The sequence below is a fragment of the Poecilia reticulata genome, chromosome 12 (assembly GCF_904066995.2).
Source record: "Poecilia reticulata chromosome 12, P_reticulata-male-v2, whole genome shotgun sequence".
Classification (NCBI taxonomy): Eukaryota; Metazoa; Chordata; class Actinopteri; order Cyprinodontiformes; family Poeciliidae; genus Poecilia; species Poecilia reticulata.
Genome location: NC_088841.1, coordinates 4,302,748 through 4,322,727, shown reverse-complemented (window position 1 = coordinate 4,322,727; position 19,980 = coordinate 4,302,748). Strand labels below are relative to the sequence as shown.

The 19,980-nt window shown below is 39.3% G+C and overlaps 1 protein-coding gene across 2 annotated transcripts; it reads right to left on the bottom strand.

Moving 5' to 3' along the window:
• Window positions 1-1,607: 1,607 nt before the first annotated feature.
• Window positions 1,608-19,974, bottom strand: hip1ra (huntingtin interacting protein 1 related a). Of its 2 annotated transcripts, none has more exons than XM_008423331.3 (33): window positions 19,669-19,974; window positions 18,624-18,687; window positions 17,653-17,795; window positions 17,509-17,565; window positions 17,202-17,282; window positions 16,277-16,353; window positions 15,925-15,986; window positions 15,641-15,781; window positions 15,500-15,557; window positions 15,327-15,402; window positions 14,827-14,964; window positions 14,628-14,753; window positions 14,160-14,343; window positions 13,978-14,066; window positions 13,776-13,892; window positions 13,581-13,682; window positions 12,411-12,605; window positions 11,885-11,995; window positions 11,544-11,738; window positions 11,318-11,465; window positions 10,573-10,659; window positions 10,388-10,495; window positions 10,174-10,310; window positions 9,194-9,304; window positions 8,972-9,030; window positions 8,801-8,831; window positions 8,649-8,711; window positions 7,215-7,315; window positions 6,994-7,099; window positions 5,955-6,078; window positions 5,770-5,831; window positions 4,525-5,076; window positions 1,608-2,410 (listed from the first exon to the last, which is right to left on the bottom strand). In XM_008423331.3, exons 1-33 carry the CDS (start codon window positions 19,747-19,749, stop codon window positions 2,375-2,377), a joined length of 3,822 nt encoding a protein of 1,273 aa, XP_008421553.1. In that variant the 5' UTR covers window positions 19,750-19,974; the 3' UTR covers window positions 1,608-2,374. The 2 variants fall into 2 exon arrangements, with proteins under 2 accessions (XP_008421553.1, XP_017163360.1); XM_017307871.2 differs by having other exon boundaries at window positions 14,628-14,750.
• Between the last annotated feature and the right edge of the window lie 6 nt (window positions 19,975-19,980).

The window sequence follows — 19,980 nt, the reverse complement described above, 5'->3', positions numbered from 1 at the left end:
GCCATGGAAGTAGCTCAAAATAGTTGTTTTATGAATTTATTAGCGTTTTACTTCATAATTGAGTAACTTTGACTCACTCTTCTTTACAATGTGACTTTAATTCAGGTTTGTGCAGACTCAGCATTTCAATCAGGTTGAGGTATAACTGCCTCCACCAAAATTAGTTTAGATAAAACACTTCCACCACCACTCAACATTTTGATAGCTGGGATGCTGTGTTTGGTTTCTGGGAAAACATGGCGCTGTGCATAATATATGTTAGGTAGGTCTTTTTTTTTGTATACACAAAACATATTATACATTATGGTTTTTTTTTGGTAAATAAAATATATTTTAGATGAAAGTCTCCATCTTACTCCTGATTAACCCACTTTCAAAAAATCTTATATTGTAGATTTGTCGTCTAGGTCATCATGAATCAGTCATCATGATAATTGTTATTTTTTTAAATACCTATAGCTTTTTATCCTTTTCAGTATCCTAAAAAATGTAAAGTTTGTATTTATCACTCAGTAAGTGCAACATCTTAAACATTCTTCCACTAAACAGTAAAAACATTTAATGTTTAAGGCTTTAAGGTGACTCACTGCTATAAGCAAAATATAATTACACTTCCTTCAGGAAATCAATTTCCAAATCAAACTTTTAGGTATTTCACAATTTCTTTGCATATTTAATAAAACAAACTTATATTATAGTACTTCATTGCTTCAGTTTCAACCATGCATTTCTGATGTTGCTTGTTATACCTTTCTCCACACTTTTTTTCTTCCACTTAACTTTTCATGCTTGGATACAACATTCTGCACACCCGGAGTACGAGTATGTAAAAACTCTTATTCATGAACATCACATTGACTGAAGACGCTTTAGTTTCCAGTACTTGCTGTGTGGGTTAACTTCTCCTTTAATACCGTCAGTGCAGGAAATGCTGCTTCACAGTTGAACATAAAAATAAATAAATGGATCACATATTATGCTCATGTTCACATGATCTTTTAGTGATGGACTGGATGACTCCGTAAAATATACGTTTATGGTAACTTATGGTGATGTTTTATTTTAATTTGCAAGTTTTATTCTGCCACTATTATCAAATAATTTAACATCTTTGCCTTTTAAGTATTTAAAAAGTGATTATTTTTATTTAACTGACCAAAAAAAGTACATTTGTAAGATGTAAAAAAATCCTCTAAAATATATATATTTTTTATTGTTCAGACCTTAAAATACTGAGGGGTAATTTTCTACATTTACAAGGAAATATAGTCTTGTGCTTTTATTCTGAAAACAAAAATGATTACTTCCGCGTGTGTCCTTTTGAACTTGACACGCCTTCTCGATGGTCCAAGAGCCTATTTTTATTCAAGTGATACTGTAGGCTGTACCGCGCATGATCGAGATAACAGGCGAATGAGGTCGCTATCATAATATAGCACATGGAAAACGTATTGATATTTTTAGTGAACTGTTCCATAATAGAAAAAATACGGTAGATATAATGGAGTCAAGATTATTTCTCTGACTTTTCCTTCCAAACTCTGGCAAAAGTAATACTACTGCGATGTTTCCATGCACACACGTTACAATTACGAATAATGGGGCAATTTACACTCAATAGTCACTTTATTGGGTACACCTGTTCAATCGCTTAAACACTAATAGTGAATCAGCCAATCACATGACAGCAACCCAAATCATTTAAAATCTATCACAATCCACTCTTCACCGTCAAGTACGAGGAAATTGCATCCCGGTGTAAATGATCTACCCATGCTACGCTTTAAAACAGTCACTAAATAACAAAATATACAAAAACTGATAAATATTATATAAATAAAACTGATATATTTTGATTCATGATTGTTCATAGTGTGATTAATCACTATAATCAGTATTGCGCAGATTAGTAAGAAGAGGCACTAAAGGCTCATAGAGGGGTGATTATTGCAACAGCTTTTGGCATTCATGCTGTCTTTTCCCATTCCAGTTGTTTTCACTTTTTAAATATTAGGAAAAATACTACTTATTTACAGGCGCTTTTAAAAAAATCTTGACGTCATCTTACACTATATGCAGCTGTTAAAAGCAAACTGGACAAGATCAAAGAAAACTGAAAAAAGTAAACAGTCAGTCTTGACTGTAAAGTCCAACAAAAATGAGCTGAAGTTGTACTGAAGTGTTGAAACAAGACAAATCAAAACAGATTTTAAACCTTTTTTTTGTTTGTTTTAGGAAATCAAGAAATTAACGCAAGTGTCAAAATGTTTACAAAAATATTCAATTGTCATCCGTTTTCAAACAGTAACACGTGAATCCAATATTCTCCAGCAAAGGCTAACGTCACAAAGTCTGAATCGTCATCTTCAGTAGATTAAGACTCTCCAGTTCCAGTTTCACCTCGTTTGAACTGTAAATAACAGAGAAAAAAGCAGGTTTACGTATGCAGCATCTTCTCACACAATCCTCTTTGTAAGCAATTACAGTAAGAACTTGCATTACCAAGGAACTAAGCATCTGCCCCATTTCTGTTTTTGCTTTTTTTGTGATAACTTCAGTGTTTAAGATCAAACAAATAAACAGTAAATGTTCCTCAAAGTTCCAATGTTTTTGTTAAATGTGAACATGGCCTTTGTGATCTCTCTGGTTGGAGGAGGTTTTCACCTTGGCGCTGTCTCATGGATGCCATTCCATTCAGTCGGTTTCGTTGCTGAATCATGAACTCTGACCTTAACTGAGACATGTGAGGTTTGAAGTGTTTTAGATGTTGTTCAGTGTTTTGTTGGAACCTCCTGGATGAGTTGTTGACATGCTCCATGAGTAAGCTGTGGCTCCTGGGAAGGTTCACCACTGTTCCATTGTGTTCAATGACATCCATATAAATACAGACTGTGGGAGAACCACAGTGCTGGTTCTGTTGGACCTCAGTGCAGCTTTCGACACTGTTGACCACGACATTTTACTGAACCGACTGGAGACTTGGGTCGGACTCTCCAGTCCAGTGCTCAACTGGACTGAAACAGCTCTCTGATGAGCTGTTTCTCATCAGAGAGGTCAAAAGTCACATCTGGGGTACCCCAAGGTTCAATCCTAGGACCCCTTCTTTTCAATATTTATATGCTCCCACTGGCTAAGGTTATAACAGGACATAGGATTAGCTACCACAATTATGCGGATGATACACAGCTCTACATCACGATGTAACCAGGTGACTCTGAATCACTGAATAGATGCTTAGAACAGATAAATATGTAGATGTGCCAAAACTTTCTCCAGCTGAACAGAAACAAAACTGAACTTATTATCTTTGGACCTACAGAGGAGCAAACCAGAATCAATGCACAGCTTCAGTTATTACAACTAAAAACCAGCGATCAGGCCTGAAACCTGGGAGTAGTGATGGACCTGAACCTTCAGAGCCACATTAAGACAGTCACAAAGTCGGCCTTCTACCACCTGAAGAAAATCTCCAGGATTAGAGGACATATGTCCAAGCGAAATCTAGAGAAACTCATCCATGCATTTATCTTTAGCCGCATTGATTACTGCAACAGCATCTTCACAGGTCTGACTAACAAATTAATCTCACTAAAACCAGGAAGATAGAGCACATAACACCAGTTTTAAAGTTCCTACACTGGCTCCCTGTAGCACAAAGAATAGATTTTAAAATACTGTTGTTAGTTTATAAATCACTGAACAGTTTAGCACCACAATACCTTAAAGATCTGTTATTACTGTACCAACCGTCTAGACCCCTCAGATCTTCTGGTTCTGGTCTGCTCTGCATCCCCAGAACCAGAACCAGACGAGGAGAAGCAGCATTAAGTTTCTATGCACCACAGATTTGGAACAAACTTCCAGAAAACTGTAAAACAGCTGAAACACTGGGTGCCTTTAAATCTCAACTTAAAACCCACCTGTTTAGAGTTGCTTATTTTTAATGTTTTTATCCTTACTTTTTAATTTCTTTTTATTTCTCTTTCTCACTGTTTCCTTTTTAATGCTTTCTTAAAATCTATTTCTCTTCCTCATTGTTTATTCTATGTCACATGCTGTTTTTATTTTTATTTTAATTATGTGAAGCACTTTGAAATGCTTTGCTGCTGAAATGTGCTATGCAAATAAAATTTGATTGATTGATTGATTGACTCCATGTTTTCTCCCTTAGCGGACGATGGCTCTCCCTGCCTCTGTAATCCTTTTGAGACTGACAGATGATAGACTTTGTTTCTTATCTCTTTTTAATGTCTTTGGGCTTATTACATGTGGTCAGATGTATTCTTGATTCTAAAAAACCTGGTTGTGAAAGATAGAAGAAGGTTCAACACAAGTCCAAGTTGAACCTTTAACCTCAATAAGTGAAATCATTATTTGAATTTTCTACATTTTTTTTGTATTTCCTCAGTTAATCTTGATATTAAAATGTGTTTGATGACCTCAAACCCTGAAGAAATTTTTGAGGGCAGATACTTTTTTTTTTACAACACTGTAAGACTTCAATCAAGAAGAGTTGGAACTTACCGCATTTTTCAGCAGGTTTCCGGATTTAACAAAAATGTTTGGTTTCTTGATGGTCAGTTTGTGTGACTCGGTGTTGCTCTGCGGTTTGGTCGGGGTGGCGGCCGATGGGAGCGACGACGGCTGTGACAGCGAATGAGACTGGGCCTGTAGGTTGCTCTGGCTTGGGGTGTAAAGCATTGATGAAGTGTAAGGTTGGGTTGGGACGTAGGGCTGTGAGGGTGTGTACGTTTGGGAGGGGGTGAAGCTTTGAGGGGGAGTGTAGGCTTGGGAGGCAGTGTAGGGTTGAGAAGACGTGAACGGCTGAGATGGAGAGTAAGTTTGAGACGGTGTGTAAGACTGAGGCAGTGAGAAGCTCGGTGTGCTTGTGAAGGGCTGCGTGTGTGAAAAAGACGAAGACGGTGAGGTGGGGTCCAGCAGGGTAGGCGGTGGAGGGGGGGGGAAGCTATCATCGTCGGGGGAGCCCGGGCCTCCGAGCTCGTAATGCCTCTTCCTGAGCTCCCCAAGGCGGACTCGCTCCTGATCCAGCTGGTTCTCAAGCTGCAGCACTTTGACCTGACAGGTTCAGACAGAGCAAGGTTCTCAATCATCCACTTAAGCTCTGCAGCTCCGACAATTAATCCACATGCTGCAAAAACACAAAATGTTACCAAGTACTTTTGGTCTAGTTTCTAGTTCTTAGTACACTTGAAATAAGACCAAACTATCTTACAAGTAACTTTTCAGCAAGATAGAATAAGTCACTTTAAGTCAATAATTCCTTAATATTGATAGAAAAAGTACTAGTTCCACTTGCAGATTATTTCACTTATAACATGGGAACAATGTCTCATTATAAGTGAATAAATCTGCCATTAGTTTAGCTTATAAAAACATTTTTTCTTTCTTTACAGCTGTTCATCTGTTGCTGAATTCATTGTTTTTCAGCAAAAGATTTTTGTCATTTAAGCTTCAGCTGTGAACTTTCAAGCTTAAAGAAGGACTTTTTAAAAACATTTACTCATTCTTATATGTGTTTTCAGCCACTATAGCGCTAAGCTAACGTGTCCTTTTCTACTCGTTAAGGTCTTCATGTTTTAGATGAAGGACAATATAAGTCATCACTAAACACTTGACTTAATGACAGGGATAGCAGCTTATTCCACTGTTTAATTCAGGCATGTCAGGGACACCACTATGTGTTGACAGAAGGTTCTCCTTCCATTAAGCATCTGCAAGAAAAACTGCATTTTTCCTCAGATGTCTAACCTGAGCTTCCATTTCCTCTTTCTTGAGCTTGATTAAAGACATGCCAGAGAAGTCCATCACACCTGCAAAGACAAAAAAAGTTAAATGTGAAAGTGTCAGACTAAACTGGATAAACAAATAGACTGAGGCAGGTAAAGACAGGTTGCGAAGCCATTGTTTTTTTTTTCCTAAGCTGTTTCTCTGACCATGGTCGGAGATCTGCTGCTGTCCGTGCTTGGTGGAGGTGACGACTACGGCGGCCATGTCATTCACATGGCGAGAGGCCTGCTGCAGCGTGTACAGCTTCTTGTTGTTGCGATCAGCCTTCACCTGGAATGACGGCAACATTTAGTGCTAAATCCTCGTAAACATGCTACGACTTTCATTTTAGTCCACACCAACAGGGTGTGGTCTTCAAATACAGATGTGCACAAAGAACTAGGCTGATTATCGGAACCTTGTGGGTCAAAAACGCAAAGGTCCGATCTCTTTCTGATTGGTCAACGCAACATATCTGAGTGCTGCCTGGTTCAGCTGACAACAATCTTCTGTGTGGAAGCTGTTACTGTGTGATGAAGACTGAAATGTAAGCTGTATTTTTTGGGTCTAGTGGTCTTTATTTGAAAGTTGCTCAGACAGGAAAATAGGTAACGAAAGGAGGGGGAAGACATGTGGCAAAGATCTCCAGGCCGGGAATCGAACCTGCGACGGCCGTGTCAAGGACTAAGGCCTCTCTGTGTGTGGGCTGTGCTTAACCCCCAATACCACCACAGGACCCCACATAAGCTGTTTTCAGTGTTTGTTATGTTCGAAAATGAAGTTAGAAAGAAGCAAAGAAGTAAGACGCAAAGGAGTCTGCTTTGACGTCTATGCATCACGCAGGCTACCAGGGAGCGAGAGAGAGCAAGACAGAAAACCTATCCAGAGTACACACTGGATGCTCTCTTTTACTCCCTTCAGCTTTCAGCCTCTGTCTGTGATGGAATGTGCCGAGTTCAGAAAAGATGTTTTAGTTTCAGTAGCGATACTGAAGTTTCTAGAGACAGTTTGAGTCGTCTCACCTCCAAATATAAATGAATAATGACCGTTGGTGGCAAATAAACTGGAAAAAAGTGTTTGTTTTTTTAATCAACATTTATCTTTATTTTATGTTACAGATCTCTGCCTCTCCATTTAAATTTAAAAGCATATCTTTCAGAGATGAATGTTTTTTAAAATGTCAAAACTTTTAACTCGTGTTTGTACCTTGGACGCAGCAACCAGCTGTGCGGTGCTTGCAGCGATCTCATGGGACGAGGCAATGAGCTCCTCATAAGATCCTTTTTCTCCCACAACCCGGTCAGCCGAGTCTCTGGAAGCAAACAGGTGACCGCGGGAAACAGAGTCAGCAGAAAATTCTAAACACGTTTCTGTAACCTTTAATGCTCGTTTCTGGATCGGCAGATTTGGGTCTAGCTCATCCTCACAGCAGCTGAGTGGCTCCCCAACCCACAGCTTTGGACGCTGAGATGAGTCCTTCAGTCCAGCGAGAGTTTTTGGCGTAGAACTCGGTGACAGACGCCGCCCCCTGCAGGCGAAGTGAGAACATAGACGTTTAAACCATTTAAACGTTTCAGGTGGAAAAGCATCACTTTATATTTCATACAGCATCAATTTACATCAAATCAAATGTGAGAAATATTTTGTAAAAAAAAACAAACAAAAACATTTTTTTGTTAAAATTTTTTTTTACATTTATAAAAAGTTTTAAGTTTATAAATTATAAATTTATAAAAGAACTTTAAATCTAAGGTTATTTGTAAGATCAGAAATCAGATGCCACAGACTAAAAAGAAAATGTTTTATTTGCCAGTGATTTTATTTATGGAGAACCAAAACTGACAGGAGATGTTAGAAGATAAGAAACTGGAACTGGGATAAAACTTCCTTTCATTTTCAAAAGTTACAACAAAATGAGAAAAATGCGTTAAAACAACAAAATAAAACAAACCTTAACTTTTGAAATACTAAACATAATTAAATGCTAAACTTAAGGAGATCCGTTTCTCCGCAGAAGAATTGATTTATTGTAAATTTACATTTTCAAATAAGTTGTGTAAATTTTATCTATTGTTCCATATTTTGTCTGTATAAATGAGTGTAATAAAAAAAAACATTTTCATATTAATAAAAATATAGTGATAATAATTGTAATAAAAAAATAAAGGAATTTAAATAATGTTTGCATTTATTGTGATTTTCACAATAAAATAAGATTTTATTGAACTCTTTGGGGTAATGTACAGTCTTTTAACCTTGAACAGCTTTTTAGCTTAATTCAAGTTTTATATTTATTTAGTTTTTTCAACTTTTGTTTTAAGGAGTAAATTTTTCTGAAGAAAGTTAATAAATGAAACAATACACTTTTTTTTAACCTTAAATAAGCTATCTTGAAAAAACTGATCAAAACAAAGAAGAAAATAAATGTAGAGTAAAATTTTATATGAATCTTCTCACAAGTTACAGGTGAAATAAACTAATTACATTTATTTAGTCAGTACATGAAATACTTTTTTTCTTTAAGCTTTTCTATTCCAATCCGTGATGTTTGATTTAATCTGAATAATAATTATCTCCAGGTTACAATACAAAACAAAATGCAGTGAGGGGAGCTTGAAGAACCAGATTTGGTCAATTTGTTGAAAAAAAAAAAGAAAAGAAAAACATTATATCGAGCTTTTTTTCTTACATTTCAGACCATTTATTACTAAACTTTCATGAGGCGAGAAGCCTTGCTCGGATTTTTCTCTCAAAATTAACCGTGCTCCTTTCAGTTAAAAAATAAAGACATAAAAGAAGAGAGAAATGTGTTCAGTAGGTATTTACAGGAAGTCTGGCTTTAAGGTTTCTCTCCAACTCACCCTGCCTCCTTCCACGATGTCTTTCTGTAAGTCGGTAGCAGCCGTGACCAGGATATGAACAGCCTGAACGGAATAAAACACAACAACATCCTGTTGGCGTATTTTCGTTAAACTGAGTTTGCAACGAGCAGCTGGAGTCAGAGACACGTTACCTTCATCAGATCTGAACAGGATCCCAGGATGCTGGGAGAAAAATAGACAGGTGACGTTTTTTCTTAATATATTTACAACTTCAACTGATTTTATTCTTTCCTGATTGTTTTTTTATTTGCTTAAAAATTATGATTATTGTGAAGGAGGAAAACTTGTTTTTTTTTTCTTACCTCTGATTGACTTCCAGCTTCAGCCCGGTGGCGTCTTTCTTTGCTTGGGACAGAATCTCCTAAAAGACACAAATGGAAACAGACGACCGATACATTTCCATAATCCATATTAAGATGTGAGAGTCCCATCAGATTCTACAAACTGATTCAACACTTAATCTTCTGATTAAACACTGAATACTCTGAATATGCTTTATTTCAAGCTATAATTATTGTATTTACGTCCATCCGCAGCACAGCCTCCTCGATGGCGGTTGACGTAGCAACCATTTCTTTATCCACCATGCTTCCCAGCTCCTCCTTCAGCACATCCTGTCCTTTGGGCCGCAGCTCCTGAACAACAAATGTGTGGTTAAAGCCTTCAGCAGAGCTGCAGCAGCTCAATAGGAAAACAACAAACACAAAAAAGCTACGCTAATTTAACATGATGTTATATATTGAGGAAAACTGCACAAGGATCATCTTGTCCGTAAAAATCATCAATAATTTCATGCTTACAAGGTAGTTTTCTTTAAATTTTAGTTTCAATTGCAATAAAAGTCCCTCCTTTCACCTGTTACATGATCTAGTTACAAAAATAAAAACTTATCAAACTGATTGGAACGTGATGTTTTCTGTCCTTTTTCTGGTCAAAATCTTAAATTTATGACCTGGACTGGAATCCAGTTTAGCTGTGTTATAATTCGTCATGTTCTGGTATGAAGGTGTAGCAAGGGGTTAAAAAAAATGACAGTTTTATATCTGCAATTCTGATCAGATTTTGTGATTTCATTTGGCAGAAAGTTTTAAAACTTTTCAGATTTTCTCATTCTAAAATTAAATAAATGCGCACAAATAAATAACCCAATTACAAAAGTACAGATTCAGACAGAAGAAACGTTTAGAAATATATACATATATTTTGCAGTATAAAACATGTGAATCTAACTGTTGCAGTAAAAGTACCTCCAGTGACAATATGGAGGGTTTACTGCATATTCACCTGAACTCCAAATGGTGCAACAGGCTCAGCAGATATAAAATAACATGAAAACAACAAAGCTGGTGTTCTAACAAGAAGTCTCACTTTAAATGAAACTGTATCTGTCTGTGTTTGGTAGATGTTCGGCTGAAGCTGGGTGAAATTACTCGCATCTGAAATATGATATCCAATGAAAGGTTACATCCATTTTGTTATTGTGATGAATCTCGCTGTCTCTCACCTGACCCATGGCGAGGATGCGCTGGACGGTGTAGCGGATGGCAGACGGGTTGGCTCGCTGTAAGTTGGCCTGAGATTTCAGGTCATTCAGGTACTGCAGGCAGTGGTTGGCACATTCCCGGCAACTGTCCGTTAAACCTGGACGAGAGCAGAGAACGGCTGAGCGCACAGGAAGCAGCCTCAGAGAAGACCACGGCGTCTGTAGAGCGTCTTACCGTTAGCGTGGTCGACGGGAGCCGAGTGCGACGTCGCCGAGCCGTTGACGATGGTGTCGGCGGCCAGGTGGGAAAACTGGGTGACGGCTCTCAGCAGGCCACTGGCGTCTGGAAAGCATCAGGAAAACGAGTCAGGCTCAACGTCCGAGGTCGACATGGAGGCTAACTGCATGTGTCTGACTCACCGTTCCTGTTTCCCAGGTAGACCAGGTGGCTCTGCTGCATTTTATCAATAGAACCCAAAGTGATTTCAGCTCGGTTTATCAAATAATCTGGAAAGACAGGAGGGCAGGTGATTTATATGTGGTTCAAAAACACAAATGGACCTTTAAAGGTTTGAAGAAAGGGAGCATTTTATGTCTCTGTGATTTTAAATAGGGGTGTTACGATATTGATACGATACAGATATGATACTGATACGACATCAGCAAGAATCATACACACTTTTATTACTTATTTTTGCAGTGCAGAAAGTTAGAAAAGCTTGATCTAGTGATATTACTCAAACTGAATGCAATAGTCAACAACAGATATGAAAACATTTATTATTAAGCAGTTGGTCTGCATGCCGGATGCAGATAGATAAAAATGCTAGGGTGGATTCAATTCTGGTGTGAACTAAATAAAAAAGTGCCTATGAGAATGTTTTACAGTAAATGTAGACCTCATTTCAATAGTCTTTACTTCTTTACTCTTGATTTTACCTGGTGAATCTGCTAATGCTGCATCAAACAACCAAACTCACCAAATATATTCCAGACAGAGACCTTGACTGCATAGTACATAAATAATTAGCCAGCATCTATTGCTACCAGGCAGTTTTTCACGATAAGCGTATTGGATTTTGTGATTACGTGATATTGATAAGCTTGCAGCCCTATTATCGGATGGGTTTTAGTTGTTGTCCCTGCTAATTTTTGGTTTTGCTACCTGGAGAACTGATGCAGCGGACATGTATGGGGTCGTCCAGTTTGGCCACGGCGTCCAGTATGATGCCCTCGGCCTCCACCACGGCACACTGCAGCAGACAGAACTGCTCGTCCTGTAGCTTCTGGGCCAGCTCGCCCTCCCGACAGGCCTGGGTCACAAAACACAGGCCTTATAGTCACCGACCGAGTCAAAGCCACGGAGCGGGGCAAGGCGGATGCTGCGGCACCTGCTGCTGCATCTGGGAGCGTAGGCTTCCCAGCTCCATGCTGCTGCGCTGCCTCTCCTGCTCCAGGGTGCTGTGGTGGAGAAGAGCCTGCTGCCTCAGAGAGCTCAGCTCCGCCTCCTGGTCCCGGACCGACCGCAGCAGCGCATCCTTCTCCGCCTGCAGGCCGGCCAGCGTGCTGCTGAGCTGCGTGCCGCTCTAAAGACAGGGGTGAAGAAAAAAAAAACGCACACGCACACACACACACACACACACACACACACACACACACACACACACACATATATGTATGTATAAACCGCAAACAGGAGATCATTCGAAGGAGTTTCCAGAAATCATCTCACCATTTCTTTGCTTTGCAGGAGAGTGTTGGCTCGAGTCAGCTCCGCTCTGGTGGAGTCCAGCTCTCGCTTCAGCCGGTCGATCTCCAGCTTCTGCTGTGCGTTGATGGCGAGCTAAACGGAGCAAAAACAGGAAATCTGATGTGAAAGAGTGGAGAAAAATAGTTTCTGATGTTTCTCTCTGCTGAAACATCTGCAGAGTGTCAGATCAGTTCCGGTTTCTGGAACTCAGAGAACTGGCATGAATTTATGGAGCCGTTTCTAGAAACAGACAGGAAGGAAGGAATTAAAGATGGGAAAAAGGAAGGAAGAAAAGAAAAGACAGCTCTAAAGAAAATTAGAAAGTTCAAAAGAATTTTTGAAAGAAGGTTCGAATTAATCACAGTTTGAAAGAATTTTCAAAATAAAGAAAGGAAAATAGAGGTAATATATTATTCATTTTCTTTTTTCCACACTTTGGCGAACAAAACAAACTCCGGCCGTTCCCAGAAGCTTCCGGATGTGGCAGTGTGACGCTGGTGGCTGGTACCTGCTGCTGCAGCTGGGCTCTCAGGGCCTCCAGCTCTCGTCTCAGCTGCTCCTTCTCCAGATCCACGGCGCTCTGCTGCTGCTGGGCCAGCTGCCTCAGAGACGACAGCTCTGCGTCTTTCTCCACGGCGGAGCGCAGCAGCAGGTCCCGCTCTGCCTGGAGCGCCGTCAGGCTGCTGCTCACCTGACTCCCCTCCTGGAGAGAATTCAGGAGGAAGATAAAAAGCCATGATTAAAGAAAATCACTCCTTACATGTTTGATTTATTCCAAAACTCCTAGATCTAAAATGATTAAACAGGAAACAGATTCACACATTTTACTAGTCTGTTGTTTTTGGCGAAAGATGTAGAGATGCAAGGAGATGCATCTCTACATCTCTGTCCTTTATTCTGCATTAACGTCATGAGAAAGAAACAGAAGAAACAGAAAATGCTTTATTATTTAGTGAATAATTGTACAATATATATAAAAGCACCAAAACTGAAATAAATATCTGTTGTTAATATCATCAGATTTGTTAAAAATGACTGATATCGTCTGATACTGATGTTAGTGCCGATAAATCTTTCATCATTAGTTGCTACATTTTGAGAAAGTTTCTGTGATTAAGAAATTTAAAAAAATGTCAAAAAGGCAAAACTTTATGGATTAAAATAATAACGTTTCAATTATTTTTGAAGAGCCATTTTCCCAAAAAAAATTTTGGTCTGAGTGTGACAAATACAATGGTGTTTTAAGGCCATCAAAGACAGAAACGCCCCCAGTAAATTTCCTCCCCAAAAAACATTTCTGGAAAAAAATTGGAAATTTTCTGATATTGTAAAATTGGAAAGTTTCAAATGTTGAAATCTTGTGACTTTTCTAGCTCAAATGTTTGTTCTCAGACCGAACTCAATATGTTTGAGATTTTTCTCACAAATTTTCGACTTTTTGAGCTTGGAGAATCTCTACATATTTTCTAGAAAACTTCTAAGATTAATCTTGAAATTTCTCAGCTGTTTTTTAGACGTTAGACTTTTGAAGCTGAATTTTGAGATTCGGCTCAAAATTCCTGAAATTTTTGGCGGAAATTTACTCTGTTTTATGTTTGTTTTTTAATCTACTGTGCCTCTGTTATGCCGTCGTAGATGCAGGAAGGTTTTGTGAAAAACTGAAACGTTTCGGTGTTACCTGCTCTTTACTCTCCAGAGTGCTGCGGAGCACGGCCATCTCCGCTCTCTGCTCCAGCAGCTCTTTATTCAGGCGGTCGACTTCCTGCTGCTGATGACTCGTCTGTTTGTTAGAGAATAAAGTCTTCAGTTCAAATCAACAGTTTATTTTGTGATCGATAATCTCAGCAGCAGCAGCAGTCAGAGACGTTCTCACCGCGTTTCTTTTCTCCAGTCTCAGGTTCTCCACTTCGCTCTCCAGCTGCTGCTTGGCTCTCAGTAAGTCGTCCTGCACGAACTTTGTACTCGACAGCATCTTAACCGTTTCTGCATTCTGCAGCAGGACATAAAGAGATCCTGGGTCAGAACCAAAACACCAACAGGTCTGAGAGTAAAACCAAACGACGCCTTCAGTCGACCTTCTTCATTAGGTCGGCGTGGCTCGTAACCAGCTCTGCGTGTCTCTCTTTGAGCTGCGTGAAGCGAACCTCAGCAGCCTGAGCTCTGCCTGTTCACAGATAAAAAGAAAAAGAAGAATTTTACTGACGTCCGACTGATTCCGTTATAGTCTCAACACTAAAAGAAAAATCCGTCCACTCACTGTCCGCCTCTTTGTATCCGATCTGAGCTCCGACGTTGGCCACGTTAGCGCTGCGCAGAGCCTCCACTTCCATCCGCAGGTGTTCGTTTTCGACCAGGGCGACCTGTCTGTGGGAGCGCTGCTCCTGAAGCTCCGCCTCCAGACGGTTCACCTGAGACTTTAACTCTATCATGCATTTCTGAGCCTGAGGAAAACGGGGGGAAAAAATCCTATTAAGCACCAGAAACGCATGTAAGATGCAAAGTATTCACACACGTCATGCTACCGCCACACGTTTCTTTTTGTTTTACAAGAAGAGGAGGAGCAAGTTTGCAGGAAATAAACATAGAAGTATTGAAATTAATCTTAGATATTTTCTAGAAAAACACAAGTGACATTCTGACAATTGGTCATAAATTGGCTTGAAAAAAAAAGCTTGATTTAGACTCTGGGTTCTGGACTCCCAGTGCGTGACGGGCATCATCTCACCTCACTCTTGATGAGCTCCACCTCCGGTTTCAGCGCCTCCAGCTCCCTCTTGTAGCCGTTGCCGTCGGTATCTCTGTAGTCCAGAGACGCCTCCGGTCCTCCCATCTGGCTGACCAAATAGTGCTGCTGGAAAAAGAGACACATTTTAGCGCGGGTTATGGGAAAACATGTTCTTTCAACTCGCACCAAAGCGTCAAACCTGTGACGTCTGAGGAGTTTCTCTGAGCTCTGGCTGCGTGTCCACTTCGTCCTCCTCTGGACGATCCTCGCCAGGCATCAGCACCACCGGCTTTTTGTACTCAGCCAGGGCAGCAGCTCGCAGGAAGTTTGGAGGACCCTGGGGAGAGGGGATCAACAGGTTACTGACTGAACACCTGATAAATGAAACAGTTATAAGGAGGGGGGAACGATGAATCAGCCCTGACTTCCTTAGTTTTGGATGTTGGCTATCGACTAAGACTCACCTGTGAAACCAGTCTTATCTACTCATGCAAAGGTAAAACCACCAGGTCACTATTGCTCGGCTAGCAACAGTCACCCCACTGGAACCGACTTAGCAACTTTGTCACTACATTAAGCAACTTTTCAGACAAAAAAAGTTGGTACAGGCCAAAACTGGAACTAGCATGTCAGGTTTATTAAATATCGGTGATCGTCCAGAAAACTTCAATCGGTGCAACGCTGTTCATCTCCACTTACATCTGGGAGGTCTGGGATCTGGATGATGCTCTTGAAGAACTCAATTTCTCTGGCTCTGTTGAAGAACTGGGTGAGGCTGCAAAAACAAACAAGAAAACAAGTAAATACAAAAAACAGTCCTGCCTGTTTCATTACATAATGATTAATGAATAGATGTAGTCATCCTGACCGACCTCGTGAAAAGGTCACGGAATCTCTCTCTGTGTCCGAGGAGAACATCCGCAGAGATGCCTGGGAATATTTTTGGATACGGTTAGAGCTGAATGTGATTCTGCAGAGGTCGCCAAGGTAACAACGAAAGGCTGACCACTCACGGCTGTGCAGCTTGAACAGCAGCCGGACAGAGAAGTGGTAGAGGTAGCTGCAGTCCAGGATGAGCGGGATGAGGGGTGTCAGCCTGCACTGACCGGCCAGGGTCGTGGATTTGGCCCCATTGGCGTCCATCTGACGGAGAACTTTAAACACAACATGTCAGTATCAGTGACATAAAGTGAACCTGTGTTTTAGGTTCTTATGGACACATGATAGATCCTTCCCTTTATCTAACCAATACGTGCCACGTTTTCTCATCTGAACAGACTGAATATGGAAATCTCACCCGTCTCAGCCATCTTCAGTCCAGCATCCAAGTAATCCAGCAGCTCCTGAGTCATATCCAGCCTACAACGCCATAAATACATAAAGACATCATGATGGCGGTAATTCAAAGTACTTTAATAGAAACAAAAAAAATACATATAACAAAATATTAGGCAGGCTCTGTTGTCATACAGCTGCACATATTGAACAAAACTTTGTTGCAACGGTCCAATGACAAATAAATGAATAAATAAATAAATAAATAAAAAGAAAATCTATAAAGACTGAGGAAAAAAATATCCTCCAAAGACAATAAAATAGTTGTGATGCAAGCTGATCCCACAGCAGAGAACAGGAAGAAGGAAACTTACACTTTGGTCATGTCGGTTCCTGCTTCTCTCTCCAGGGTGTCGTCAGAGGCCTCCAGGTTACCTGGAATCACCTTGTGCTGTTGAGGAACGTCACTCGTCACACGGCATGCTTCTTAATCTGTTTTTTATTTGTTAAACGGACGGTTCTATTTCCAGGCACATAGTATACTTTTATACCAGAATCAAGTAACTATGTTACTATAAAAATTATGTATATTTTTCAAATATGACTTAAAAGAAATTTGATTTTGCAATTTGATGTCTTGAAATTCTGTTTTTTTAAGAAACTCTTATTCTTTCCGACACTCGGCCTTCAGGAAGTCATTGCAACATTCCCCCATTAAGCCTTTAACAACGTTCTTAGAAGCGTTTCACTGAGACAGAGGTTGTACGATAAGCTCAGCAGACTCCCAGTTCCACCAGCTGCTGCTGCTAGTCTGAAGGAGCCGAGTGGCGGAGGAGCCAGGAAGGGGCCAGGGGCTTTCTCTGGACTTTTAATCTATCAGAATAAGATCCTTCACATTGTGGAGCAATATATGATCTATACTGACATGACATGTCATAAACTTTACATTTGGAGACGGTGTAGCAATCTAAGGGTCATCAGCTCCAGGATAAAATATTATTTTGGGCTCAGTTTCCGATAGAATCCGATAAAGACATTGTGCTAAGCATAAGGTGTTTTTTTTCTTCCGCTGAATAGTGTAAAAAGCAAAACTCCAGACACATTTAATTTAATTTACCTTTGGGATTAATAATAAAGTATTTGATTTTATCTTAAGAGTACTTTGTGTTTAGGTTTTGTCTTTTTACCCTGCTGTCTTCTGTTTTAAAGAACCACACATGATAAGGACAAACAAACACTCTCACTGTGAATAGCAGATCATTTCCATCTCAGTAGTTCGACAGAATTAAGATATATCACCTTTGCATGAAACTCCATTTTGAGGTGGAGATATTTAGCAGACAAGGCAACAATGTGACCGTATCGATCGTGCAGGTTTCCCTGGGAAAACACAGACAGTGGGTTACAAGTTTAGCAGCTTATTTGAACCTGGTAGTTTTTCTTAAAAACAATCCACCGATTAACGTTTTATAAAGCGCATGTTGGGATTTTGTTAAATTTGCTTACTGCACTGCATTTTAAAGGGTCTTTTGAATTTTCTGTGTCATTAAACTTGCAGATTAAATGCATCAGACTATAAGCTTGTATCTTATATCCACTCACTCACCCACAGGACTCCCATGTCTCTTATGCTGCGGCTGTGTCTGTGAGAATCTGTAATGACCTGCATGTCGGGGAAAAAAAGACAAACGAGGTTAAACGTAATGAATGTAAACAAAGTTACGCTGAGCAAATGTAGAGATTAACTCACATTTCTGTGTCCCTCTCTGAGCACTTTGTGCAGCAGGTAGCAGACCTTCCAGCTGACCAGGGATTGGCTGGACAGAGGCAGGTTGGGGACATACGACCAGAAGGTGGTGGCTCCGCCCTCTTTGTGAGTTCCCAAAATTATATCTGTATAGATGTTAGGGAAACTCCCAATGCACAAGATGAACTAATGCAGAAACACTTTGCAGAGATTTCACAAAGTAATAATGCCTAAACTCTTAAAATGATATTCATATCAGAGCATATCTATTACTTTTAGATCTACGTAAACAAAGCCACATAGATCTGCAAACCTTTTACAGGTTTCCAAGGTTACAAGTCATAATAATTCAGGTGATTTCCCTTTAAGTAACCCCACAAAGTGACATTTTTTTGTCATCACTTTGCACCGTCTCAGCAGCAGTGAAGCTTAGGGTGTCTGATATTGCAAAACGAGGAGTTTTTAAAAACTGAACTGTTTTTGAAATATAATTTACAAAGAGTTTGTATTTATGAGATTGAAATGCACAATATATTCAAATTTGCACATTCAGCTCTGATATTAGAAATTAAAGCTATTACTCCAATTGAACATGTTTAAAATGACTGATATTCATATTCACAAAGACATTAGGTAAGCATCTGATAAGAACTGTTTAAGCACTGTGCTGTAACAAAAAAAATAATATTTTTCCTCCTAACAAACTGAAGGTTTAAACACCTTGCCAGACATAAAAAGAAAGTTTAAACTTTGACTGCAGAAAATCCTGGAATCCAGAAAGCAAAACTCAAATTTCTGCTTTCCAGCAAGAAGTCATTATTTTACACCAAAAAGTTGCTAGCTTTATCTTACCGTGCTAGAAGTACAGCGCTAAACTGTTCCTTACTGCTTTCCTTATTAGTTAAAGTAATTTCCCATTTACTAGATTAAAAGTCAGCATATTATTATTTTTTAAGTACAGTTTTAAAGGATACTGCGAACATATTTCTCTTTAGGTGGAACTTCAGCTGTGTTGGCAATTTTGCTGAGGCTCTGGAGCTGAAAGAAATGACAACAGAGAAGCACTTAAAGCCTGAAAAGCTAAACTGATCGGAAAAATATTACAAAAGACCTGTTATCTTCTGTTCTTTACTCAGTGTAACCTTTGGAAAATATTCTGAATTATTTTTACATGTTGAAGACTCTATTGGTGCATCAGTTCTGGATGAAAGCCAGTTCTTTTTCACAGGCAGCTGAAGCTAACGGCTAATCAAAGGGGGCCAAGCTAAAAGTGAACATTAGAAGAACACAGTTATATTTCACAGTTATATTTTCAAAGCACCATCACATTTGTTTTTGTCATTTATTTTTATTAAAGCTGTGGTTATTTAAACATAAGGTGGTGTTGGTCCGTGACTGGCAACAATAACCTTCCAAAGTGAAACACCAATTATGTGTATCTGACTTGAATGACTGTGAGCGAAATTTATGTAAAAGAACAAAAAAAGAATAAAATGTTATTTTATGTTAAGATTTATTCAGTATAGCTGGATTAACTCAGTTTGCAATGTGAAGGTCAGTGATAGACACAATGGACCAACGTGGTCATCTAATCAAAATCACATTTCCATACAATCTAACACTTGATGGTTTATTTAAAAAGTACTGATATGAGCAACTAAGACATTTTAAAGGCTGTACTTTTTAGCATGGCATAAGTTTGCTTTTATTCTGACTAGCTGTTAGCTTTAGCCTGCGGGAAAAACAAGTCTATTTTTATAAAATGTAATAACCACTTATAACCATTCAATAGAACCCAATTTAAAAAGAAAAAACCTGAACCAGCTTTTAATGAATCAAAGTGGAACATTTCATGTTTGAAGTTATGTTAAAGTTTAGCTGTAGGACATGCATTCTTTTTGAACATTACTTTTCAACCAAAGAATATTGTGGCACCAAGCTGAAGCCAAACCACATTTTGGGAAAATAAAATTAAACAAACAGAAAATTCCTCTTTTGAGAAGCGATTTGAATTCTCACCTGCTGTTTGCCAAACTGTTGTTTCTCAGCAGCCAGGGCCTTCTCCGTTTTGTCGTCATTTTTGTTCTTTGTTTTACTCATTTTGTCAGACGAATAAATCCAAGGCGACTACACTTCTACGTCCAGAGATCCTCGCAGACAGAAAACAACTGAAGGTGAGTCAGGTCACCAGATCACTCCTGTTAGACTTGATTTTCACTTGTCCCAAATAACATGGGAAGATTTCAAAATAAAACTTTAAAAGTGGAGAAAAAATGTCTTCAGAGCACAAACAACCACACATTAAAAGTAGATAAGTTAAATAAGAACAGG

Bases quoted from the DNA above. Each gene is read 5' to 3' on its own strand.
- hip1ra (XM_008423331.3), bottom strand. From the start codon at position 19,749: ATGAGTAAAACAAAGAACAAAAATGACGACAAAACGGAGAAGGCCCTG. The intron at 8,832-8,971 runs GTAAGAAAAAAA...TTTTTCTCCCAG, and splicing joins AAGCTGGAAGTCAATCAGAG to CATCCTGGGATCCTGTTCAG. The intron at 5,832-5,954 runs GTCAGAGAAACA...TTGTCTTTGCAG, and splicing joins GCAGCAGATCTCCGACCATG to GTGTGATGGACTTCTCTGGC.